Here is a 27,627-nt window from a genome sequence, read left to right as displayed (position 1 = left end):
CTACAAATTTCGAACTCCCACTCTGTTTCTTCCTACCCACCTCCTCCTTGGCAACCACAAGTTTGTATTCTATGTCTATGAGTCTGTTTCTGTTTTGTATTTATGTTCTTTTTTTTTTTTTAGATTCCACATATGAGCGATCTCATATAGTATTTTTCTTTCTCTTTCTGGCTTACTTCACTTAGAATGACATTCTTCAGGAACATCCATGTTGCTGCAAATGGTGTTGTCTGTTTTTATGGCTGAATAGTATTCCATTGTATAAATATACCACATGCTTCTTTATCCAGTCATCTGTTGATGGACATTTAGGCTGTTTCCATGTCTTGGCTATTGTAAATAGTGCTGCTATGAAAATCGGGGTGCAGGTGTCTTTTTGAAGTAGAGGTTCCTTCTGGATATATGCCCAGGAGCAGGATTCCTGGGTCATATGGTAAGTCTATTCCTAGTCTTTTGAGGAATCTCCATACTGTTTTCCACAGTGGCTGCACCAAACTACATTCCCACCAGCAGTGTAGGAGGGTTCCCTTTTCTCCACAGCCTCTCCAGCATTTGTCATTTGTGGACTTTTGAATGCTGGCCATTCTGACTGGTGTGAGGTGATACCTCATTGTAGTTTTGATTTGCATTTCTCTGATAGTTAGTGATATTGAGCATTTTTTCATGTGCTTTTTGATCATTTGTATTTCTTCCTCGGAGAATTGCTTTTTTAGGTCTTCTGCCCATTTTTGGATTGGGTTGTTTGTTTCTTTCTTGTTAAGTCGTATGAGCTGCCTACATATTATTTGTTGGTTTCATTTGCAAAAATATTCTCCCATTCCATAGTTTGTCGTTTTGTTTTGCTTATGGTTTCCTTTCCTGTGCAGAAGCTTAGTAAGTTTCATTAGGTCCCATTTGTTTATTCTTGCTTTTCTTTCTATTGCTTGAGTAGACTGCACTAGGAGAACATTTCTGAGATGTATGTCAGATAATGTTTTGCCTATATTTTCTTCTAGGAGGTTTATTGTAACTTGTCTCATGTTTAAGTCTTTGATCCATTTTGAGTTTATTTTTGTGTATGGTGTAAGGGAGTGTTCTAGCTTCATTGATTTACGTGCTGCTGTCCAGTTTTCCCAACACCATTTGCTGAAGAGACTGTCTTTATTCCATTGTATATTCTTGCCTCCTTTGTCGAAGATTAGTTGAGCAGCAGTTTGTGGGTTCATTTCTGGGCTCTCTGTTCTTTTCCATTGGTCCATATGTCTGTTTTTGTACCAATACCACGCTGTTTTGATTACTGTAGTCTATTGTCTGAAGTCTGGGAGCAGTTATTCCTCCAGCCTCTTTCTTTCTCTTCAGTAATGCTTTGGCAATTCTAGGTCATTTGTGTTTCCATATACATTTTATTATGATTTGTACTAGTTCTGTGAAATATGTCCTGGGTAATTTGATAGGGATTGCATTAAATCTGTAGATTGCCTTGGGCAGTATGACCGTTTTTACAATATTGATTCTTTCAATCCAGGAGCATGGGATATCTTTCCATTTTTTTAAGTCTTCTTTAACTTCCTTCATCAATGGTTTATAGTTTTCCGTGTATAAGTCTTTCACCTCCTTGGTTAGATTTATTCCTAGGTATTTTATTACTTTGGGAGGTATTTTATTACTTTGGGTGCTATTTTAAAGGGGATTTTTTTCTTTACTTTCTTTTTCTGTTGATTCATCATTAGTGTAAAGAAATGCAACTGATGTTTGAACATTAATCTTGTAACCTTATTTACTTATTTTTAATGGAGGTGCTGGGGATTGAACCCAGGACCTCGTGCTTGCTAGGCATGCATTCTACCACTGAGCTATACCCTCCCCCATGAATTCTTAAACAGGTTAATTTTTGTTAACACTTTTCTTTCTGATGATATAGAAAGTATCATTATTAACATCTGTTATTGTTGTATAGTGTAATATAGCTGTTGTAATATAGTAATATAGCTGTTGCTGTAAACATTTGATCTGAATGTATGCTGATCTGAAGGATGTTACTAGAACTTACTTTGTTGAAAAACAAAATTCTTTTGCTAGCTTGGTTTTTAAATTCATATGCTTAAGTGAAACACATGATTTGTAGGAAATTTTATTTTGACTTTAATACTGTATAAATTGGGGACTCAAATCTTTATTTAGTTATGCTTTTTTTTTTTTCCTTCTTACAAGGAACAGATAGACTCATTCAAGTAACTTCTAAGTAAAGAGAGATCATTAAGAGGCTACATGTTACAGAAATTTAAGATATGGGGACTAACTCTATCTCCAGAAAAGCAGCAACCAAGACAATTTGGGAGATCAGCCTCCTCCCTCCCTTTCTCTTCTCCCTTCCCTTCTTCCCCTCCTTCCCTCCCTCTCTCCCTTCTTCCCTCCCTCACCCTCTCCTTTCCTCCCTTCCTTCTTTCCTTCCTTCCTCCCCCTCTCCATTCCTCCCTCTCTCCCTTTCTCCACCAAACTTCCTCCTCCCTTCCCATCATCTCTCTCTCTCTCTCTCTCTCTCGTGGTGTGTCTGCTGTTCTTTCTATGTGTGTAATAATCTCCCTTTTCTTGATTGATTTTTCTCTGTTTGCTGAAATTGAGCATATCCCAAAATAACTGTTCTAGGATCCAAAGTCTTCCTGACTTTCTGATTTCACTGTTCACCAAGTAGTTCAGTTTCTTAGGTTCCTGAATTTTTGAACAAAAAGTTTGATTGGTTTATTTCATCTCAGGCCAAGTCACAGTGGATGATTGACAGTCTCATGAATTGTTTTTAGGATATGTATTTACTCTTGTGAAACTAGCTTTGCTATGCTTTGAGGTGAGAGTTGGGGGTAGAAGAGGAAATCAGGAATACAAGAGGAGGAATATGTAGTTTAGCAGGAATATGGGCAGGTCAGGCCATGGTAGTCATCTCTGGTGTTGCTACATTGGTGAAAATATGTCAGGTGCAGTTGGCTAAATCTGACCAATAAAAAGTTTTGCTTTCTTTCAAAGAACATTGATCAGAAATTTAGAAAATAACTGAAATGTATTCCTCATTTACAATATACAAGGTGCTTTTTTTTTATTGCTGTATGTGTACTCATTTAAAGCAACAAACATGTAAGGAAGATACTATTATTATCCCCATTTTACAGATGAAATATGTAGTGGAAGGTAAAACATCTACCTTATGCTTAATTCTGTAGATCAGTTTTACATTATACTCTATTCTCTTTTATTTTAGAGATATAGTATACCGTTAGTGATTTCATTGTTGAAGGGCACTTTCTGTTTGTATACTTGTTTGTAAAAACAGTAAAAATCCCAGGGCATTCAAATATTTGTTGATTGAATTAAAGAGCTATCCTATGACTTGTACACTTTTATTTATTTACTTCTGTTCTCTCACTCATGTTAACCTACTGAATAACCTTGTTTTTCACCATTGAAATCTGAATTTCTGGGTCCATTGACCATGTTGGTCATGTTGACTGGGGAGTTTTTCCAACTATGGCTTTGAGTTGAAATGGAGAAGAACATTATGCTTAAGATTTCAGGAATCTTTGGGAGATGGAATAGAAAAACTAATCTTTAATTCTTATCCTTATGGTTAGGTATCAGAGAAGGGTTCTTCAGACCAATTGCTGCAACTTTTAATATATTCTCAGTCTTTTTTGAATCTGCAGTTTTTCTTTTTCTTTTTTTTTTTTTTCTGAAATAGCTTTAGGATTAGTATGATTTTTCACTTTCATAAGGATCTCTCTGGATATTCTGTTTTGTTCCCAACTGTCCTATTTATTTTATTGACTCTTTATATTTTATCACCCTTATAGCTCTTGTGCACTTATATGTGATTTCTGTTCATCGGAATTTCTTTTTCTTCAGAATTCTCAAGTCCTGACTTCTTTGTGGCACATTTATACACTCTTTAAGCCTTAGTGTCTGGTTGTTAACTACCTTTTTTTTTTTTCTTATTCATTGTTAAAATTACTGAGAGGAGACATTTGATTGATCCAGTTTTTTTTTTTTAAATGTGTGAGAATATATCATAGGTCATTGGCATATCTGTGGTTATCTGACTTTTTGTTAGTTGCTCATTTTGTCAGTTGAGTTGTGACTTGTGAGTGAAGGGCCTGTGGCAGGGTCTGTAGAATATCAGAAAACGTAGTTGACATTTCTAGCACATATATAAATCATACCAATCCTGTATCTTAGTTTACACAGTTGAGATACTGCATTAGATACTGTTGTGCATCTTCCTTTTTAATATTTTTAAATTAAATTTTTTCTTTAATGATTTTTAGGATATTATTACATACTTATTGAAACAACTGAAATAGTACAGTATAAAGATATATATAAAAGCTTCATTCCTCCTATTTTTTTTTTCTGATGTAATTAACATTAATAGCCTAGAGGGTATCCTTGCACACTTTCCTTACTTATAACACAGGGGCTTTGTTTTTCCTGAAATTGAATCACTACGTATAATATTTTACCTTATTTTTCTTTTAACTCAAAAGTTTATCATGAAATACTTTTGAAGTCTCTAGATATCTATCCATGTTTGTTCCCCAGCTTCTTTCTTTATGCGCACATACACACATATTTACATAAAACCCCATTACATAAAACCCTTCTTTAGTGGACGGTCCATTTTATTTATTTAAAAAAATTCTTTTTAACTAGTCTTTCTGTCATCTTCTCTGCTTATTAACTACCTTCTCCCATTAAACACGGTAACCCATGTTAACAGCCTGTTGGATAATCTTCCATTCTTATTAATATACAAATGTCTGTGTATGTATCTCAACACACACTCACATATGTAGTTTTTTAGTTATTTCCTTATGAAAATATGGTTGTGTTACACTTCTTTATTGAGCAGATATATCATTTAGCAATACAATGTGGACATTTCTTTCACTCTATAGGGATGGCTTAAATTCATTCCTATTTTAAAAACTTGTGTTTTTTTAATTCCTTTTTTCTTTCAACACTTTATTATGAGCAATTTCAAATATAGAGAGAAACTGAAAGATCATCACAATGAACATTTCAAATACTCTCCACCTAGCTTCAACAATTGTTAACATTTTATATTTGCTGTATCTTTCTGTTTATTTTAGTATGTTTTGTATATTATTATGTATTGCTATTCCATCTGAAATTAGATGTAGGCATCATGACATTTTTATCACCAAGTACTTCAGCATACATCTCAAAGAATAAGGACTCTCTTCTTCATAACCATAATGTCATTATCACATCTAAGAAAGAATAGTATTGTTATAATGTCTGGTATCTAATCCATATTTTAAAATTTCCAGTTCTGAAAATGTCTTTTAAGGGTGTTTCATATTTAAATCAAGGTCTGATTGAGGTTCACGTATTACATTTGGTTGTTATGTCTCAAATGATCTAGAAAAGCTTGCCCACCTTTTTTTTCCTCTCCTTTGCATCTGACTTTTTGAAGAGTTTTGCCCAGTTAATTGATAGAATGTCTCGATCTTACCTGATTATTTTCTCATGATGTTATTTAATTCGTTCCTTATACTCTATCTTTTCTGTAAATTGAAAATTATCTATAATGCCTTGATTAGATTCAGGTGAGACATTTCTGGAAAGAATACTGCATAGGCGACATGTTGCATTACATTAGAAAACACATAATTTTAAGCTATCCCACTATCACTGCCACTAAGTTTTGATCCCTTGTTTTAGGTGATGATCCCTAGGTAGCTCTACTATAAAGGAACATTTTTAAACCTTTATTAAGTAATCTTTGGGTGATACTTAATTATCATGTAAATGTCCTATTCCCCAGCACATGGTCTTTTACCTAGTGGCTTTAGCATTTACTGAGGACCTTTGCCTATATCAGTTATTACATTGGGGTTATAATGCGCTGATTTTCTAGTTTTATCATTTCTTTTACATTTGTTAACTTTCAGTCTTTACTATAAAGAACTCACTACCCTCTCTTATTTTCTGATGTTATTATGTGCCTATCAATTATTTTTTGTTTAATGAGTTATAACTAGTCATTGTTTTTGATGCTCAGCTTTTCAGGTTTGGCCAGTAGCTGATCATTCAAGTGTCTCCTTTATCCTTTTGACTATTCTTTAAAGATGCCCGCCTATTACTCCAGTGATGTAGTTGGATCATACTTTAGTCAGTCATTCCTCCATGATGCATATTCATATTTGCCATTATAAATAATGCTAAAATAAACATTCTTGTACACATATTTTTGTAAACTAGGGGTATTTTTTAAACATATCTATGAAATTTCTGCATTTATTTTACTTTTTTCTAAGTATAACTTCCTGCTGGTATATATATTCCTTTAATTACTAGGAATAGTGCTAGAGTAGTGTGATTTTTCCTCCACCCTAGCTCACTTGCATTACATTATAACTGTCATAACACCCTTATTTCCTTCAGAGCACTTATCATTATCTGTTTTTTTTTTTAAATTATTAGTTTATTTAATTATATTTTAACATAGGATGTAAGCGCTCTGTTACAAGATCTTATCTTTCTTCTCATGGCTTATATCCAGGACTTAGTACTTAGAAGTGGCATATAATAAGCACTTGATAAATATTTCTTAAAAGGCTGATTGAAAGAATGAATCCTTTGTCTTGGATAGCTATCCTAAATTTCCCAGGAGCCTCAGTTTCAAATTTTTTCTGCCTATTAATATGCTTTTTATTTTTAATTTTTTAAAAAAGATTTCCTCAATCTATACGAGGATCTATACCTTAGACTTTTTTCTTTTGTAGAAAACTTTTATTCTTACTGTCATATATTATGTTCTTATTTTAAGACTAGGCTCAGATTACCAAGTATCCTCAATGTTAAATGTTGGAAATGCCCCAGCCACTGGAGTTGGGAACAATAAATATTATATAAACAAAATAATTAAAACCACAAAGTCCATTGATAAAATACCATGTACAGTAATTTTCCCATGAGTAACTGGAAAAGTTGAGAGCAGTGATTTATACCCACCACCCCTGAACTTATCAGCCAGGATCCAAGAGACCTGAGATCCCTCGGTGCATCCTAAAATAGCCAGTGTTTTAAGACCATTATCCTGAGCATAGATTTTTCTTATATGTAATTATTCTGTCTCTTGTGGCATAGTCTTTAGGGTTCCCCTTAAGTTTCAGTTGTTGACTGTGCCTGGGCTGGGTGGTGAGCCAAGACTCTTTTTGATGACTAGAAAGACTGTCCAGATCTGTCCTTGTGATCGTAAAATAGATTTTTGCCACTTTTGGTTGTTTATCTGAATTAAACGAATTGTAAAATTTGAAAAATAAAGGTTTATGGAAATTAGTGATCCTTTTTGGAAACACTTTTTTCCCCTGAAATAAATAATGGGCTTTCCATTTGACCATACAGACATACGAATCTTCTTTTGGGTCTTAATAGTAGAAGTTTTTATGTAAATTACTCTTAAAGTTCTTGAGTTTTCTTTTAACGCATGGAAACATTCTCAAAATACACTTGGGAACACTTATTAGGGAACATAATAGTTTCATTGTAGAGAGGCCCAGTTTATTTTTAGGTAATAGATACTTCTTAAATCTAAGGACTAGAAATAACTTGGTTTAGATACATAGGAATTTATAAATTTAATTCTCTGTGGTACAGTATTTATTTCATAGATCTATTTATATTAATCTGATTTCTTGAAATTTTACATGATTTTTTAATTTAGAGATTCAAAAATTGCATGATGTTTGATGTTATTACCATTTTATGTTTCAGAATGTGCCCATTTACTTTTGGCTCACAATGCTCCAGTAAAGGTGAAAAATGCTCAGGGATGGAGCCCGCTGGCGGAAGCCATCAGTTATGGAGATAGACAGATGAGTAAGCAATATAAATTACCATTGTTGATATGTATTCTAAAACTATGAAGTGACACATTTGATATTTTTAATTGAGTGTAATTGTCCATACCAGGAAAGGTTTGAAGTTACTTATTACTTACAAACATATATGAATTATTCATGACTTAGGAACTTAAACAAAAAGAATCATGTTTAAAAGTATGTCTATTACTTTTTCTTCTTTTACAGCATTCTGCCCTACTTATATTTTTCTATTTTTTTATTCATTCAGAATGAAGGACTTTTTAAAAACGTTGAGACCTGACTGTCCTTTCTGGCAGCTGCTTAATTACTTGGAAGATTAATTGAAACTGAAAATAATCACAGTGTTATTACAGTTAGTGTCTGTTTTAATTGCTGGGAATAGTCTTTGTTGAACATGAGGAACAAATTTGTCTCTACTTTGTTTTAGTCTTTAAATGAGAATTTCCCAAAAAGTCACATAATTTTTTATAATTTATAAGTATTCAGTTACTCCACTTTCCCTCCTTCCTACCTTTAATTTTTTTTTCAACTTTATAATCTTATTTCAACCTATAGTCTTATTTTTTTCAAGTACCTCTTAATAGTTGAAAAATTTCCAAAATTAAAATCTGGATGAAGGAAAATACCATCTTTCTGGTAATACATTCTTTTTACAATTTGAGGCTGAAAGTGATAAATCTAGTTTTGTAAAAGGAACAATAAAATTTTTTGACAGTTTTATTAAAGAAGAGCATAATGTTGAATACTTCCAGGATGTTACGATGATTTAGTCTTACGTTGATGCTAAGTTTTAGGCTCTTATGGGTCTCTCTTATATTTTAGCTTTATATGTAATCCACATACTATATCTTTGTGGGCTTTCTGAACACTTTGAGCAGCTTCTAATGGTGAAGTTATATTTGGGTTTGAGATTTAATGTGAGATAAAATTGTGATATTTTAACGACTATTTGAGTATATATATATATAATTATTATTATTATTATTTTTTTTATTCATTGAGAGTTGTCCTTTCTGGACAAACGACAAGACATCCTTGTGAGATCAAGAAGCCATACCAATCCTAGAATTATTTCAGGGATGAGATAAAGATATACAGATGTAAGAAACTGAGAATGAATTAAAAGTTGCAGCAACTAGTGTGAGGAACTTTCTTTGATGTTTCTAAGCAAATAGCAGAGTAGAGAGGAAATCAAATGGGCTCCTGGGTTTCTGACTCACACTGTGACTTATGTGACTCTCAAAGATTGTTGTATTCAGAATTAGTGAATATTTACTGAGTCCTTACTATAAAGCGTGTGTATGTGGTAAGATGTGGAGAATGAAGACTTGGTGTCTGCTGTTTAGGAATTCAAAATCTATTGGGAGGGTGAAGAAACAGAGTTTTCTTGGAAAATCAGTTGCTAGATATTTAGCAGTAAATTTATTAGAGATTGGGACCCATAGTACTTGAGGTCTGCTTTTAGAGTGGTTTTCTTCTATAGACTTATATAAAAATTCTGAATAGTATCCCATTGCCAATCATTATAAAATTATATATCCTAATTATTCAGTGCTTTTATTTTTATTACTTCCCTTCACGTGAAACATTTTAACCTAATTAAAAAATTATTTTCAATTAAAAATTTTTTCTATTTTTTTCTTATTTATTTATTTATTTATTTATTTATTTATACTCTTTTGAGGGGTGGGAAGGTGGTAATTAGGTTTATTTATTTATTTATTTATTTATTTATTTCTTATTGGAGGTACTGGGGATTGAACCCAGGACCTCTTGCATGCTAAGCATGCATTCTACCACTGAAGCTATACCCTGCCCACTAAACTACTAATTTAAAGGATAATTCAACAACTCTTATGGTACATATTTAGAATTATTAATGAGAATGTATTTATAGTAATGTTAAACATGCCTATACTTTGAAATTATTTTAAGCACTATGATTTAAGTTTTTGATTATTTAGCTTATATTACATAAAAATTTTCTGGGCATAGAAAAATCACAATTTTTGAAAAAATAAAATAATCTAATATAAGTTATTAGTGAAAACTTTGTGACCTAATTTTTTTTTTTTCAGTCTGATATCTTCTAGTGTTTTTGTGCGGTATAACAGGGAGACAATGCTGAACTACTTGTCAGAATTTAGAATTATTTAGAATTATTTCACTTTAAAATTAATAAAATTCCTACATTATGTTGCTTTTCTGTCTTACAGTGGATACCTGGTGAGCAGTGGTCAGGCCAGGCCAGTATCAGGGAGAGATAAGGATACAACATAAGTCTTTTCCTAACTCATCCCTCACCCATGGTCCCCAGCTATCCTCTGATCTAGACGGCTCTAGTTTCTTTTATACTTTCTCTCCCTGTCTCTGTCTCTCTCTATATATACACACAAACACATATATATAATATGCACCTAAATAATTATATGTCTACCTAAATAAAAATATACATATAGACATATAACATATATTAGTTTCAAATATACAACATATTGATTCAGTATTTTTATGTATTGCAAAACGATTACCGCAATAAATCTAGTGAACACCTGTCACCATACAGAGTTATGTGATTTCTATTTTTCTTGTGATGAGATCTTTTAAGATCTGTTTTAGCAACTTTCAAGTATGCAGTACATTACTGTTAACTGGAGTTGGCATGCTGTACATTACATCCTCATGACTTACTTTATAACTGGAAGTGTGTACCTTTTGACTCCCTTTATCTGTTTGTTCCCCTGACTTCATCCCCATTCGTAGGCAGCTCTAGTTTCTTACCTACACTGAGACCCAGCTGTCTTTTGTGTCTCTAGGAGTTACTCATAGTTTATACAGATTTATGTTGTGGTGTATTTATGTTATGATAGTTTTAGGAATTCTGTCAGCCTCTGTCTTATTTTTGTAGCACATCAAAAATTAGTTTGGAGAGAAAGAGATAGTCATGTATGTCAGTTTGCAATGTTATCAGGAACTGACAGTCTTCTTCATTTGGGTCTCAGCTTTATATTTCTTTCCCCAACTTGTGGAGTAGATTAACTTCTCCTCATCCGCTTTCGAAGTGGCCACTCTTCCTTTGCAGTACTCAGCACACTTCTAAATAATTATTCAATGTCTATTACCTACTGTGTATCTTGATATAAGCTTTGTGAAAACTTAAGTCATGAATATCTATCTTATTAATCCTTTCATTTCTGGCTCCTAGAACAGTGCTTGGCACATTTATTTGTTCAGTGAATTAATTAAGAAAATAAAAACTGCGAAGAAAATTTGAAACTAATCAAGAATTACTTTTTCTGAAAATTATTGTATTAGGATTTTTATTTACCATAACTCTCCTGAGTTGTTCAAAACTTTATAATATTTTTCTTATAAGAATGTAATGATATTTGTTGTAGAAAACTAGGAGATTATTAAGGCAAAAAAAAAAGGAAATAATTTCACCCAGAGATGACCATTATTAATATTTTGTTATATTTTCTTCTATATTTTTCTTCTGGTCATGTTACTCTCCTATTTAAAACTCGTTAAAAATTCCTATTCTTAAGATGAAGACCAAAATCTCTAACTTGGTTTATAAGATCCAGTATGATAATGTCACTTTTTCATCTCCATCCTTATCTTTTTCTTTCCGCATTAGTTTCTGTATGTCAACTCTGATTCCTTTTCAGTTTCTCATACTCTCTTCCTCTTTTGCCCCAGCTCCTTATAATTCTTTATATCTCAGCTCAAGTACAAGGAAGCCTTCTCTCCTCCTATACTACGTCAGAGCTCTACCTGTCACTCTCATCAGGCAGGAAGCTTCATTAGGGCAAGGATTGTCTGTCTCCTTATTACCTAACAATGCATCAGAAACGTAGTAGGGATGTACAATTAACTTTCACATTGAGGAACTCATCTTAGTTGGGGTAGAGAGACCAATGAATATTTGCAGTATTCTGAACTATTCACAAAGTACTAGGGGGAAACAGATGAGGGAGAAAGTAATTCTGGTTTTAGCAGGGTGTTTGGTTATTTGAACTGAGTCTCAAAGGATTTTAGGAGTTAATAAGGTAGGTAAAGACATTCTAGCTTTTGGAAGCAGAATTTGTATAAAGTATGGAAATGTAAAGAACAAGGTATATTTTAGAAAACCCGTGGTTAAAAATAAGTATAAATCCTGCTATTTTACATATTCTTCCCTGAGTTTTTCCTAATTTGGCCTATGTGGACAAAACAAAACTAGTCTAAGCTTTTACTACCATCCTCTTTCAGTTATTTTTTTCTCTCCTGCCTTACACTTCTGTATTTCACATAAGGCATTAAGTAGTTTATAAGAATGCATCCTATAAAATAGTAAAACCCCCAATATTTTAATGTATTTATATGTATATATATGTATATGAAAACAGGACCAGGAGGAAATCAGCATGTATTGATGTATGCATTTTTTCCCTCTCCATGTACATTTTTCATCTTATCTTTTGCTAGGCTTATTTTATTCAAGGCCAGTGTTTTTGCTTATCTCAGTAAATGTTAGGGATTGATTGATTTTGCTAGTTAATTTTAGACCTTAATTCTAATAAATAAAACTTACGTTTACCTAATTGCAGGTACAGTAGTAAGCAATTTATGTTACCTTTGTAGTAACTCCGTATAGTAGATTTCACTTTATTCTTGTTTGACAAATGAAAAAAAGAAACTGAAGTTTAGGGAAATTAAATAACTGCTCCAAGTTTACATGCAGCCAGTAAGTAGTAAAGCTGTGGCTTATGCTTAGGCAATTTGTCTAAGTTTCCATTTTTTAACTATTGAGAAAACACTGTGGAGGGCTTCAGGTTTTATTAGAGTCAGAAGTACTTTCAGAGATAGAAAAGGATTTATTTTCATATTTTTTTATGCCACGTTGGTGCTATGTGAGAGTACAACCTCAAGTGAAAGAAGAACAAATGAGACTGGTGACAATTGCAGATAATTACACTTTTAGAAAAGTAATACCTAATGGGATTTGTGAGATCTGCTGTCTTTGAGATCTTCTTTTAGATCAGTGTTAACAAAACACTGTATCATCTGACTGAGATTGGTAACTCTTGGCTCAGATAAAACCTTACTCATAATTAAAAACTAGCAAAACTAGTGTGAATATGTTATAAATTGATGTTGAGATATCTCTTAATTTTCCTTGAGGATCATAACAGTTTTGCTAACGGTACTTACTAACTTACTCACAATATCTGTGTCGTATCTCTGTGTAATAAGCCAGTGGCGTTTCCTAGCATGGTGAAGTTTTTTTTAATACATTTTTTATTGAGGTGTAATTGGCAATCTAGCATAGCAAAATTTATTTTAAATTAAAAATTTTTAAATTTGAATTTTAGTTACAGCTCTTTTAAGGAAACTTAAGCAGCAATCCAGGGAAAGTGTTGAAGAAAAACGACCTCGATTATTAAAAGCCCTCAAAGAGGTAGGCTAAATTTCTTTCCTGATTTTGCACCTAAAGACCGATTTTAAGTATACTTTTAAGCATTTTTTAAAATGCAGCTTAATTTCTCACTAATATTAAGAGTCAAGAAATGGTAAAAATCCATCTTCAATTAAGCAAAAATGACATAATGAAATACTCTGATATTATAATGTATAATGTAATTTTATGGGGAGCACCATTTGCTTTGAACTAGGAAGGCAGATAAAGAATTATTGCTTTCAAAAAACTAGGTAAGAACTCTAAGAAAAAAGGAGGTAAGTCATATCAGTGGCAGTAATTTTCCTTTGTCCTTTGGCTTGAAATATTAGAGCTGACACCACTGCTGCTAGTGGGAGACGTTTGCATTTTCTTTATTTAACAAAACTCTTTTTGTCTGTCCTACTTTATAATGGTAAGAGCTGAATGTGCTGGCACAGAAAGGGAGAAAGGTTTGTTTTCCTCTGTGTTCTTGATGCTTGGAAGAACTGTGGGAGAAAGATCTATTGTCATAGCTATATCGTCTTTTAAGTATGCTTTTTTATTTTGAGATCCCAAGAGAGAAATTTTTTGGAGAATATTTGATCTAATAGTTCCCTTAGCAGTCTTTGGTGAAATAATTGTGAAATAAAAATTTTCTCTATAGATCTCATATGGTGACATTATTTCAGATTTAGTAAACTTGTGTTACCACTTTACAGAAGAAAAGTTCCTATTGCAATGGGTGATTTTATTAGATCATTATGAGCCTACACAAATAATCATTTTGGAAGGTACTTTTTATTATACTTTTTAAGTATAATATTATTATATTAATTATTATTATTAACTATTTTTTACAGTAATACTTATCATTATTTGGGTTATACTGAGAAATAGAATATTTATTGATACAAATTTAAATGCCTATCAGTTCCAGATATTTTATTATGTGAATAAAATGTTCTTGTATAATCTAGAGTAATGTGTATTTTCCTTTGTAGGTAAGTGTAGTAATGTCCGCTGTTGTAATGTTTCATTTTCAGTAATAACCATATATTTAAAATTTTTTTCTCTTTAACTCCATACTTTGAAATTATTCCCTATTCCTGTCTATAGATCTTTAATGATAACAGATTTTTTTTTTTAAAGCAAACTCTTAAGTAGGTATAAGAGCTGTTAACTAAGGTGTGCATCCAGTAATTGTTTATATTTCATTTCTCAGCTAGGTGACTTTTATCTAGAACTTCACTGGGATTTTCAAAGCTGGGGTAAGAGTATGCTATGTTTTACTATAAAATATGTACACATGCAGAAATGCAAGTACAAAATTAACTATTATATAGAAGTGTTACCCAATACTTGCCCTAAGGAAATACAAATATTTTTCATCATATGGCGTATAATGGTTATAAAACCCAATAGTAATTCTTAATTATCCCAACCTGATCAGTAACTTTCATAATTACTATTTTTAAGATTGAAAATTATCTCTTTTTTTTTAAACAAAATGCAGGTTCAAATATAATAATACAAGGAATTTTCAGAAGGAAGAGAAGGATAGTTATGGAATTATTAGATTACTGATTTTAAACAAGTTTGAAATAGAATATTTAGATTCCTGAAAGTGAAGAATTTGGTTAACATTATTTGATTTTGTATATTTTGTCATCTTTCAATTACTTTCTCTGCCTTTATTGTACACTTTATAGCCACTGCCTTAACATACTATTTGGTTGCACAGTCTCCCACTTATTTATGAAAGACCTTAATTCCTAGATATTTTGCAGTCATTTATTGATTTACCTTAGCAAGTGTAAGTTTTTTCTCATCTCCGTTTTAAACATGTGTCTACTTAGGGAGATAAACCTTTGTGTTCAAATAGGGAGTTTGATCCTAGTACCTTTTACTTTACTAATTAAATAAATAATTAAACAAACAACCGAATTTTGGGTTAAAAAACTTTTTAAAGTAATCTATATATAGGTTTGGATATAATATGCTTATGCATGTTTTTTAAAGCATCTGAATTAATTTTTATAATATAAAGATTATTGGATGCTTATTGCCCCCAAATAATCATACAAATAAATTATAAAATGATCATAAAAAATCAGATATTGACAACTATAGAAGCCACTATTAATGTCTCATGTGAATACTTTCAAACCCTTTTCAATGCTTACAAATGTGTGTATGTACAGAAATATAAATGTATGTATATATACCCTCAACATTGTTTTTTTAATGGGTTCATACTATTATATCATTATTCAATTGCTCATTTTTACTTAATGTATTTCAGGTATCTTACCATATTAATTCATGAGAAGTACTTCATTTTTCTTAACAGCTACATAATACTGGACTGGGTTATTAACATTTTCCTAGTGTGTTTAATCTCTAAATGTAAAATTTTAATCCCTAAAATATAATCATTTTTTTCAAACATTATTACAACTTCAGCTCATTAGGCTAGTTGTAGCTCCATCAAAATCACACATGATACTGTTACTCTGATAGATCTACCTTGTCTTTATGCTGTATATATCATTTGGAATTCTGGTATCCTAGAAAACGGAGAGAAAAAGAGGTTTGTATAATAGCATGGTATATAAAAGAGCTCTAAGTCAGATTAGTCTAAGCCAGAATACTGTTTTTTCACTGTTATTTTCCTATCTGTAAAGACCCCAGTCATGCTTGGTGATCCTAAACTGAGGTTGTCCCTTGAGTGTATTGGCTCTTTAACTGATTATCTTAGTAACTTTTAGTGGTTTGAATTCTAAAATAGTCAATTTATCTTGCTGAGCAAAATGTTTTAAAATATTTAAAAAGTGACATCTCAGTTATATGAAGAAATGGATGTAATTACTCCTGAAATTGTGCATATTATCTGTAGTTATAAACACAGTATAAATGTTGCAAAATCAAATTCATTATGCAACCACAGAGGTACTTATTCAAAGTAGTGCTTCTTTGAGAACTCGACTTTGATGCAAAAAAGTCAGCATCTGTTTCATCGTTGGTAAAGGATTTTACTAATTTCACATTAAAATTATTAGCACCTATGTTACTTGTCATATGTAATTCTAAGAACTGAGCTCATTCTCTAGATTTAGCCTAGACACTTTGGATTAAAAAACATTGGATCATCTCTATTATTAGATTTGATTATCAAGCTTTTTTATAGAGTTTACACGTTTCTTCCTCTTGTCATAACCCCTGATATTTAAAAAAAAAAAAGCTAGACGTATGGGGAAGCTAAGAAATACTGAGATCCAAGTTAAGTTTAATTTAGAGATAGTGGAGCATGGAGACTCTACTCTTTCTCCTTCAGTGTTTTGCTGAAAATAGCTTCAGGCTTGGTTAATAGCAAGTCTGATGGCAACTAAATTAAATTATTCCAGCAAGGGTTTTTAGGTATAGAAAACTTTAAATTGAAATCAGAAGTAGAGGCTCCTGTTTGACATGGCAAATTACATCTTTCCTGGACATCAGTTTCTTCATTTTAAAAATGGGAATCATAACTGCCCCATCTGTTTCAAGCTTTTGTGTTGATGTGGATGAAATGAAACCATCTTTTTGAAGGAAGCTCTTTAGATACTCTACAGTGTTAAATAACTTATAATACTATAATCACTGCAAATTTAGCATTATACATGTAGCATGTTTCAACAGAAAAACCAATAGCTTTTTAAAAAAATCTCATAATCTACAGAATATCCATCCTGTATTTGGGACTGTTATTTGCATATTATAGATGGAAAACATTAGGCTTAGAAACTCTTAAAGTCAGGAAGTAAGTGATAGCAAAACCAAAATTAAAATTTAGAGGCTTTTTATTTTTCAATTCAGTGAATTATGGTACCTTTGGAGTACTGTGTTAGACTCTCAGGTCTAAGATATAGAGAGTTTAATTATTCAGTTTACATGGGGGAAGAAAAAGTCATCACAGAATTAGGAAAATGCAAATTTCTCTATTTTTGGAATGTATTAAAATCTAGCAGAAGTCTTTTTCTGCTCAGTGATATACTTTTTTTTTTTTTTTTTAACTGTTGCTTTTCAATCCCTAAGCTTCTTATTTTCTCTCTACATTTCCCTCTTCCTCCTTTTCTGATTTTTGGTAAGTGGGTATTGGCATAAGATTCTAAATTTTTGTAGGTTACCCTACTACTTCAAAAGATGTAATAAATTAAGTTAAATTTAAATTAACTTAAGTTAGAGTGTTATCTTCTAATTATCTTTTTTGTGCTACACGAATGCTTATGGACAGGAAAACTGAATCTCAGTTAATGAACATGAAAGAGAAGCTTTGATCATTTATGCAGATTTGTGCTATTATGAGTCTTCTCAGCTTTTGTTGTTTCATATAAGGAAAAACTTTATCAGAAAATACATGTTCTTTACTAGGGTAACTCTGAGTTGATATTGCCTCTGGATGGTAAACTTTTCTTATTTTTGTAAAATAATGTCTTTTAGAAAACTGTCTTTGCTGGAAATCATTTTGGATTAAATGATCTCTAAGGATTTAAAAAAGACATGGCTATATGTGGTATACCTTTAATGTTAATTAGAAAATATTGATCCTTTTGAAAAAGTTAACTAAAAAACTAGGCTTTAATTTTCTGTTTCTTTATAACAAAGAACAAAGATAGGTTGATTTATGACCCATTTTTTAAAACATTTTACAAAATATTTTTTGTAAAATGTACATGTATCCTACATTCACACACACACTTACATACACATGTACATGTGATACAGTCTTTAATTTCAAGAATTTTGAGTTTCACATTTCTTTTTTTGGTATGTGATAGTTTACTATATAACCTGTTATGCAGATTTATTTTCATTCATAGAATAACTCATTTCCCCCAAATATAGCAGATAATAAATAATAAAAACAATCAGAATATAGCTTGTGATATGAATGTGAGCAACACTAGAATGTGGAAGTCTATAGGTGAACAGTATGATTGTATTTTATAGGTTTTGAAAATGAATCACAATGAGCCTATGTAACCAAGATCACAGATTTGGGATTCAAACTCAAATTCGACTATTTAGCTCTAAGAGTATCTTTCTCCATTACACACATTACTCTTCTGGTATTTAATCCAGTTATATTTAAAGAATCAGATAGGGTCTAGGTTTGTCTTGTTACCCATTTAGGAGGCATTGTTTTCCCACCTTTAATAATATCCTGCAATAGGTATCCCAGAGTAGCATTGTATCAACTCTGCTACTCTTGTATGTGTTTGGTGGGGTTGGAGTGGTTAACTGTACAGTAATTATAATAAAATAGTAGTTATTTGAAGTTGCCCAAATTGCTTTATGTATTACTTTTAAGTGGAAAAATACTGTTTTAAAGGAAATTATTACAATTTTGGTGAAATAGTAAAATGTTTACATTAGTCTTCTTCTAATTAAAAAATTCGTAATGTCTCAGAACTTTAAGTGGTTGTTTTTATCTTTTCTTTTACAAAATACAGTGCCTTTACTTTCCCGAATTCTGCCTTCTGATGCATGTAAAATATACAAACAAGGTATCAATATCAGGTAAGGTGATTTGATTTTTTTCTGAGGAAGGGGTAATTGAGATTTAGAGAAAGCTTTTCTTTCTGTAGTAATAGTTTATGCTTGCATGTAGTATTTTATAACTGAAACTGTGGTAGTATATTCACAATATTTTATCTCATTTGAGACGTACTACAGATAAGGAACCAAAGGCTTAAAATTGTGGCTAAAACAAAGGTATTATTCAACTACAGACAATCTAGAAGGCAAGTAGAGTGAAGATCATGATATAATCATGATATACTACTAAGAATATCTAAGATGGTCATCTCCTTCATGCCAGTGTTTTAGGGAATAAGGGACAGATAAGGAAGACCCAACCCTTGTCTTCTCTCCATCCCCCTCATACCACCCTTCCCTCCCTTGTCTACCCATCTGTGCTTCTGTTCGTTCATCTATTCAGTCATCTATCCATTTTAATGAGCACTTTAAGGCTAATTTTAATTTTCTTCTGTTCCCTTTTAAAACTAAGATTGATGTTTAGATCTCATGGGGAACCTACTTATTTTACTCATTTCAGAATGTTACTTTTATTATTCTTTACTTCTTTAGCTTTATATTAATCTAGGTATATTTATAAATTATGTATATCTAAGTTATACATAATGCTAGTGAATATGCCAACTTTTACGTATACATATATTAATATATTTATATATAATATATATAATTTTATATGTCTGAATCTCTGTATATCTCCAGAACATTAATTTGAGTATGTATCTAGAACTAGAGATGTCTTAGAAGATTATCTCATATAACCTCTTCATTTTATACATTAGAAAGTTCAGAAAGGTGAATTGATTTTTTTTATAAGAACATTTTGCAAGTTAACAACTGAGTCAAGACTGCTGACTTCCTGTCAGTTCTCACCATGTCACAAGACAGAAATTAAAAAAAACAACTCCTTATGAGATTTATTATGCAATTTATGTTGGATTATAGTGAAGAGATAACCATTAGTTGGGAGTAAATTCTAGGGTAATTATTCTCAAGTAGTAGAATTTGATTAAGGTAGAAGTTTCTGGGTTTTTGTTTTTAAAAAATAACCTCTTTAGATGAAAGTGCTCATGCATATTAAATTCATGATTATTGCAGAAACCTTGAAAAACACAGAAAAACATAGAAGAAAAACTAGGAAAGGATTTGATAATGATGTAGATTTAATTCAGCAGCCTATTGTTAGCAGTATATTATGGTTTCATCTTTAAAAGTGTGTAATATAGGTGTTTGCCAAAGGTAGTGGATAATTTGGGAGAATAGTATTTTCTTCTATGAGCCACTTTAAATAAAGATTAGTTTTAGTTCTGTTTGATTCTTAAAGTTAGGAGAAAAGGAGTTTCTTTCTTTTAAAAAATTATTTCCCATTTTTGTATGACTTTTAAAAGTAAATTACATGATGCATATTACATAATAAATATGGATGATAAAACCACCAAATGGTTAAAATAGAGACATGAGAATAAGAGCTTGAGGGAGAATAACTGTGTCCAAGAATGTAGGTTAAGGGGAAGCTGCTGTAATTTAGCCAGACACTTGAAACCCAGGGCTTCCTAGCAGCTGAGGTTGAAGGAGAACTGTGACAGGTTCTGGAGTGCCCCTTATAGAATAGAATTTACCAGATAAATGGAGAAGCTGGACTTTAGGATGTATGGCAAAGATTTCTTGCAGAGATGAAAAATTATTTTAAAGAGAAAAAAAGTCTGTTAACATTAAATAAAAACTTTGAAATTTAAACGTGAGATTAGTTTTTTTGAGATTGTTTTTGTAAACATTACTTCAAATGAAGCTTATCTGTATGTCATGACAGCCATGTGATCATTTAAAGTATCTTCTTTGGTGTCAAGGAGAAATTAATACTTTAGTAGAAATAGGAAAGTGTGAGCTACTTTATTGTTGAGAATATTAACAAATTTTTCACTGTTAATTATGAGGTGATCTGTAACCACTGACTGAAATGATCATTGCAAACTTTGCTTCATTTCAGACTCTTCCTTTATCAAGGCTAAGCCCTATTTCCTTTTTCATTGTTACTTGGATATTTTTCTAATTTTTATCTGGAAAAGAACATTTGCTATTCAAATCTTTGTATAAATACGAGTTTTTTTGTTCATCATGGTGAATTACATGGCAGAAATATAAAATATTTGGGCTTATAGGCTTAAAGCCAAGGACTAGTTAATAATACATTAAAATACCAGCATGATAAATTGTATCATTATGAGGCATGTATGATAGTTTACTAGGCCATCTGTCTAATATCCAAGATGTACTAGCTAGTTTTCTTTCAGTTGCAAATTATAAAACATACACAAAATAAAAATTGACTATGACTGTTTTTAGGTGTGGCTAGATTAAAGAGCTCAGATGCTACCATTTCTATCTTTGTCTCTTTCTGTCTCTCTGTGCATCTCTTCCTACACTATTCCCACCCCTAGCCCTGGCAACCTACTACCACTCTCACCCAGGATGGGCAAGAAGGGAATGGAGGCAAAAGATTGTTTTGGCCCATTTCTTCTTTTTCTGTGGGGTATAGAGTCCCTGGTAGCTGAAGCTTGGAGTCCAAATAGGCCACTTACGTAACATGATCTGTTCCTTTTTTGAGACTATCAGTAGTCCACTTCTTAGTGAGGCAGGGGATGACCCTCTTTTACTGGCATTGTTTTCTCTTAGGCCACAGGTACAAATAATAACAGGATGTATTTAGCAGTAGAGGCACCAGTAGTGCAGTAGCAGGCCACTGGAAGTGGCCCAGCAGCTAGGATTCAGCTATAAAGCAGCAAGCAGAGTTCACTCCTACAGGAGTTAGTGACTACTTTTTTTTTAAGACTTCTTGATTTGATTCTGAGGGATGTGTATATTTTGTATGACTCAGAAAAGACCCCTTTATATGTAGGGTAACCATACGTCTCTGTTCATTCCTGTTGTCTTGGTAAAATTATTAATAGTATCACCTTCACTTTTAAAAGTTACCAGTTTTGGTGATAAATTATATGTAACCCTAGTTATCTTTTGATGCAGCATGTGAGATATATTCCTTTTCTCAGCTTTTTCTGTGTAGAGAAACCAGTAATGCCTACTCACTTTGCCTTGTCTGTGGTGAGAACTGAAAAATCTACAGGGTAATGAATTCTTATATTGTGTAGAAACTCAGCAGCCTAGGTGGGTCTTTCACAAAGATTTAAAGGAGTTTCCTTGGGCGTGATCTTTTATGAGCTATAAACCCATTCTTCAATTAAGGACTGTGTTTCAGCAGCCAGTCAGAGAGCTCCTGATGTGGTGATCTATAAAGCCTTGTGCAAGACTGAACCACTTCAGGGTACTTGTGAACTTCTTCACTCTGTTGTTCTCCCTAATTTCAGCAAGTAGTGATTTGTAGAATTTATTTGAGACCAACCCATTGGGTAGACCATGCCACCTCTTGGTTACAAAGAGCAACAATCATACAGGTGTGTGAATCTATGAGTATTTGGCACAAGAATGATCCATAATGTTTTCAGACTGTGGAGATGTGGGAAAAGAGAATGCTGGGAAACAATGCTAATATGAATCTAGGAAGTCAAATAGAAAGGCCAAGACTTTGGAGTAAGTTAAATGGTTTATCAAGTTGAAGGATGAAGCAGGGTTTGGTGCCATATGATTAGGCATAAGCATAGGTGCAGATCATAAGGACAAGACTGTGGACACACAGTCTTTAAGAATGTTGTCCATCCATTGCTATACCCCTCTTATATACAGGTGATGGTTAAACAACAGGGGTTTGAACTATGCAGGCCCACTTACAGGCAGACCTTTTCCAATAAATACGTACTATAATACTACGTGACCTGCGATTGGCTGAATCTGAGGATGTGGAATTGTGGGTATGGAGGGCTGACTGGAAAGTTACATGTGGAAGGGGTGGGGGTCAGCACCCCAAACCCCTGTATTCAAGGGTCAGCTGTACTCTGCTGGGCTAGCAACATGGTCTTGAAGGAATCAAGGAATGTTAGGTTGCTTTCCTTTTCTGCCTTTTCCAGTTGAAGTAACATTTATGGAATAGCTACAGTAAGGGTAGAGAACAAGGGTACAGTAAAAAAAAATACATCAACAGTGGGGAAACAACTTTTTCTTGCTGGATTGATGAAATGTATATTCAGAAAAATGAAATATTGATAAAACAAAATATATATTTAAATATTCTTTTGGTGTTTTTTAATGAGATATTTTCTATTTAGCTTTTATATAAATTTGACTTGGAAATATGGTAGTAGCATCTTGGTTTGAGTTTGGAAGGAACAAAGCTTGTTTAATTAATATGAAGTTTTATTGAAATTTCATTTGTCAGAGTTTCTCATCTACGCATCTTTCACAGGCTTGACACTACTCTCATAGACTTTACTGACATGAAGTGCCAACGAGGGGATTTAAGCTTCATTTTCAATGGGGATGCGGCACCCTCTGAATCTTTTGTAGTATTAGACAATGAACAAAAAGTTTATCAGCGAATACACCATGAGGTGAGCATGTTGCCTTATCCTGTATTCCTGTAAGTAGTTTAAAAAAGGTCTTATGTTTGCAACCATGCCTCAGTGTAATTGTTTTAAAAGGCGTAAGTCGTAACTGAGATGGTTCATTCTCAAAGTCTTCATTTTCTTACCTCTAGTTTTTTAAAGAAGTTTTTGTCATCTGTTCTCCATCCTGACCAGCCCATTGAGTCTGTTTACTCTTAATTCACTGATGATCTCCTTGTTAAATAACTCCAACTTCTCTTATTTCTCATTTGTTGAACCTGTGCTGACCCTTTCATCATTTATTATCTTGCTATCTTAGTTGCTTTTATGTTGCAGATCATCTCTGTCTCCTTAATATGAACATCTCTTTCGTCTGTATGTACCCTTTTGCTTTTCCTAACTCTTTGGCTACCTTTCTTTTCTGTCTTTTCCCTCTTAAAGTAAAAAATTATCTTACTTCTCAATATCATATGTCCATGTTGGTATTCCTTCTACAACCACCATTGAAAAACCATATGCACTGTTAGCTTTACCCTGTGTTCCCTGAATGCCCCTTTCCCTGCTATAAACCAATGAAAAACCTTTTCTTGTATCTGTATATCACTGATAACCCTACAAATGTTTTAACTCAACATTTTGTTTTGTCACTGTTGCTTTTACTTTGTTTTCATTTTTCACCACTTCCTTTCTCCACGTTGTCATCTGCCACATCTTGTGGCTTCTTCTTCACCATCTCTTAGATTACACCCTCCTACTACCATATCTGTTGACGAGACCTTAGTTACCTTATATACGTACTATTGAAATAAACAATTTTCTAACTGGCAGTGAGCGAGGAAGATTTAGATTTGATGAGAAGAAGAAATAAAGGCATTCCCTGGGGGAGAAACAGGATGAGTAAAGTCAGGGAAGTAGGAATAAGCGTGGTTTATTTGGGAAGCAGAAAAGCAACGTATATGATTGCAGTGAAGGTTTCTCTTATTGATCATAGGAACATGGTTTATGGAACACCTTAACAGCCAGATAAAATAACTTAAGATCTGCTGTAGTTGGCAACAGAGTCATAGATTATTAAACAAGGTATTGATATGACTGAAAAGTAATTTAAGTGAGTTAATATAAGTTAATCTTATATATTTCTTTGACTTTCTCTCCTTTTCTCACCTTCCTCAGACATTCATCAAGGACCTAATAAATGCTAGGCACTGTTAGGTGCTGTGGATAGTGGCATTAATTAACATACGGTTATATTAATAGTATACAGTTGTCCCTTGCTACCTGTGGGGGATTAATTCTAGAAACCCCTAAGAATACCAAAATCCACAAATGCTCAAGTCCCTTGCATATAGTGGTGTAATAACTTACATATATCCTCCCTTGTACTTTAATTCATCTCTAGATTACTTATAATACCTACTACAATGTGAATCCTATGTAAATAGTTGTAAATATAATGTAAATACTATGTAAGTAGTTGACTGCATGGCAAATTTAAGCTTTGTTTTATGGAACTTACCGGAATTGTTTTTAACCAAATGTTTTTGACCCTCAATTGGTTGACTCTGCAGATGTGGAACCCATGAATACAGAGGGCCAGCTGTATATCAGTTACCATCATATATTAACATTAATTGCCAGCATATTGGGACTATAAATACTCTACAGGTCTTCTTATTACATCCTTGAAATAACCTGTCAAAATAAATGGTATCATTATCTCCATTTTATAGATGAGAAAATTGAGGCTTATAACTGTTAAATGATATCTTCAAGATCACACAGCTAGTATGCAATTTGGATTAGAAAAGGGAGAGAGTGGAGGCGGGGAAAATGGGCTTTTATAGTTATAGGCATACCTCGTTTTATTGCACTTCACAGATACTGCATTTTTTTTCTTTTACAAATTGAAGGTTTGTTGCTACTCTGTGTTGAGGAAGTCTGTTGGTGCTGTTATTCCAACAGCATTTGCTTACTTCATGTCTCGCTGTCACATTTTGAAAATTCTCAAAATACTTCAACCCTCAATCAGTAAACAGATTATGACTAGTGGAAGGTTCAGATGATGGTTAGCTTTTTTTTTTTAGCAATAAAGTATTTTTAAATTAAGGTATGTACATTGTTTTTTAGACATTATGCTGTTGCACCCTGAATAGACTACAGTATAGTTTAAACATAACTTTTATATGCACTGGGGAACCAGAAAATTCATGTGACTTTCTTTATTAAGCCGTATTTGCTTTATTGCGATGGTCTGGATTCCAACCTGTAATATCTCCATGTATAGTTGAGAGGTAATGAGAATCTAGACTAGGAAAATGTAGTAAATGATTAAGAAAGAATTAAAATATGATTTATATTTCCAAGAATGAAATAATATGACTTGCAAATAGTTTGTGTAGTGAAATAAGAATTGTAAAGATTTATAAGGGCGAGTATAGTGATTCTGTCTTTGAGAGCGAAATATTGATGGTGCCACTGATAAAATTGGGGCATTTGGAAAAAGAAACAGGTTTGAGGTTTTAGACGATGTTCATATTGAATCCGTTGCTAAAGTCGGTGTACTTGTTTCAGTCCTCTCTTTAATTAGACTTCTCTGAAATGTTTGCTATCCTCGGTAACGTAGCTCTTTAAATTTTCATTTCCTTGTGATTTAACCTTGGTCGATAGATGTTCTTTTCTCATATCCCCTTCTTCCTTTTTTTGCCTGCTTCTTTTTCTCTGCTCACCTCTTGAATATTGATATGCCCTTGATGTAGTTCTCATTTTTACAAATCGCCAGAATAATCTCTTGCATTCCCACAGCTCTCACTGCCTCCTATTGGTTGATGATTCACGGGTATATATTTGTATCTCAGATCTTCTGAGTGGGGACCTGTCTATTTAAATGCCTGATGGATATCATGTTTGTCTCCCAGGTACTCAAAAGTCAGCTTATTTAAAACTCAACTCATTATTTTCCCTCCAAGGCACCCTTTGCCCATTTTCTTTCTTTTGGTGATTGACATCATTCTTTATTCTGTGAGAAAACTGGGAGTTTTTTGGACATTTTTTCTTGTACTCTCATGTTTCCTAATTAGAGAGCATGTATGATCATTTCTGTCTCCCTCATGTATTATAATTATCCCTTTTATTTATACTGTTACTGCCATAATTTAGATATTCAACATGTCAGCTGAACTGTCACAGAAGTCTCATAAATGATCTTCCTGGCCCACTTCTTGTCTGCTTCTAAATTGTCTCATATATTGGAGATATGTTGAACATTGAAAACAAGTTCATAAAACTTTTCCTCCTTAAAGACACTTGAAAAGTTCCCTGTTCCCTGAAGAGTGAAATCCCAGTTCCTTAGAATTGCATGGTTCTTTCCATGAGCTGGCTTTGGCTCACCTTTCCAGCCTTTTTGTTACCTTGTTTTCATAGATACCTTCATGCTGAGCTCTTTGCAGTTTTTTCCAGGCTATTTAGTGCTTCATTCCTTTGTTTATGTTGTTTCCACTTCCTGGAATACCCTTTTTCTTGCACCCTTACCTCTATAGTGCACCTAGTTAGTATTACTTCCTCTCCTGCCAAGATACCATTGTTTTCTTTATATTCCCAGTAAATCTACTACCAAAGAGCTTGTAATGCTATTTTTGTCTACATAGTTTTCTTCTTTTTGGTTAAGCTCCTCAAGGGTATGGGGTTCTTTTAGTTGTAGTCTCTGTACCTAATACAGCATCAATACATTTAGGCCAGAGTTTGGCAAACTCTTTTTGTAAAGGGAGAGAGAGTAAATATTTTAAATATTTAAATATATTTGCCGATCAAATGATCTCTGTCACAGTTACTCAACTCTACTGTTATTAGCATAAAAACCACCATAGACAAAATATAAATGAATGAATATGATTGTATTCTAGTAAAATTTTACTTATAAAAACAGGTGGTGGACTGGATTTAACCTGTGGCCATAGTTTGCTGACCCATATTCTAGACTCTCAGATATTTACTAAATAATTTGAATTCTTGTGTATAAAATGACAACAGGATACTAACTAGTCAGTAGGTGACTTGGAAGGATGGTATTAAAATAGAAGCCATAAGGCTAGTAGTGTAAGTATTAGTTGATGTTATAGTATCCATGACTACAAGCAAGGGCATTATGTATTTAGGGTAAATGTGTTTCAGGTCTAAAATAATACAGAAAAGTAGATTTTGAACAATAAACCTCAAGACAGGGCATACTTATTTTTTATCTATCTATATATCTATATATATGTAATAA

At 32.7% G+C, this 27,627-nt stretch overlaps 1 protein-coding gene across 3 annotated transcripts in view; it reads left to right on the top strand.

Moving 5' to 3' along the window:
- The window catches only part of ANKRD13C (ankyrin repeat domain 13C), a 79,270-nt gene that overhangs the window by 25,056 nt on the left and 26,587 nt on the right, over positions 1-27,627 (top strand). For 2 of the 3 annotated variants that reach the window (XM_032494564.1, XM_006191024.3), the window contains exons 3-7: positions 7,765-7,869; positions 13,232-13,317; positions 14,519-14,564; positions 18,786-18,852; positions 23,225-23,369. In XM_032494564.1, the coding sequence (XP_032350455.1) occupies positions 7,765-7,869; positions 13,232-13,317; positions 14,519-14,564; positions 18,786-18,852; positions 23,225-23,369 (449 nt within the window). The remainder of the gene's footprint in view (positions 1-7,764; positions 7,870-13,231; positions 13,318-14,518; positions 14,565-18,785; positions 18,853-23,224; positions 23,370-27,627) is intronic. The other variant, XM_032494563.1, reaches the window with a different exon arrangement.

Source organism: Camelus ferus, chromosome 13 (assembly GCF_009834535.1).
Source record: "Camelus ferus isolate YT-003-E chromosome 13, BCGSAC_Cfer_1.0, whole genome shotgun sequence".
NCBI lineage: Eukaryota > Metazoa > Chordata > Mammalia > Artiodactyla > Camelidae > Camelus > Camelus ferus.
Note: the sequence above shows the minus strand (reverse complement) of the source record. Positions and strands in the feature narration are given on the sequence as shown.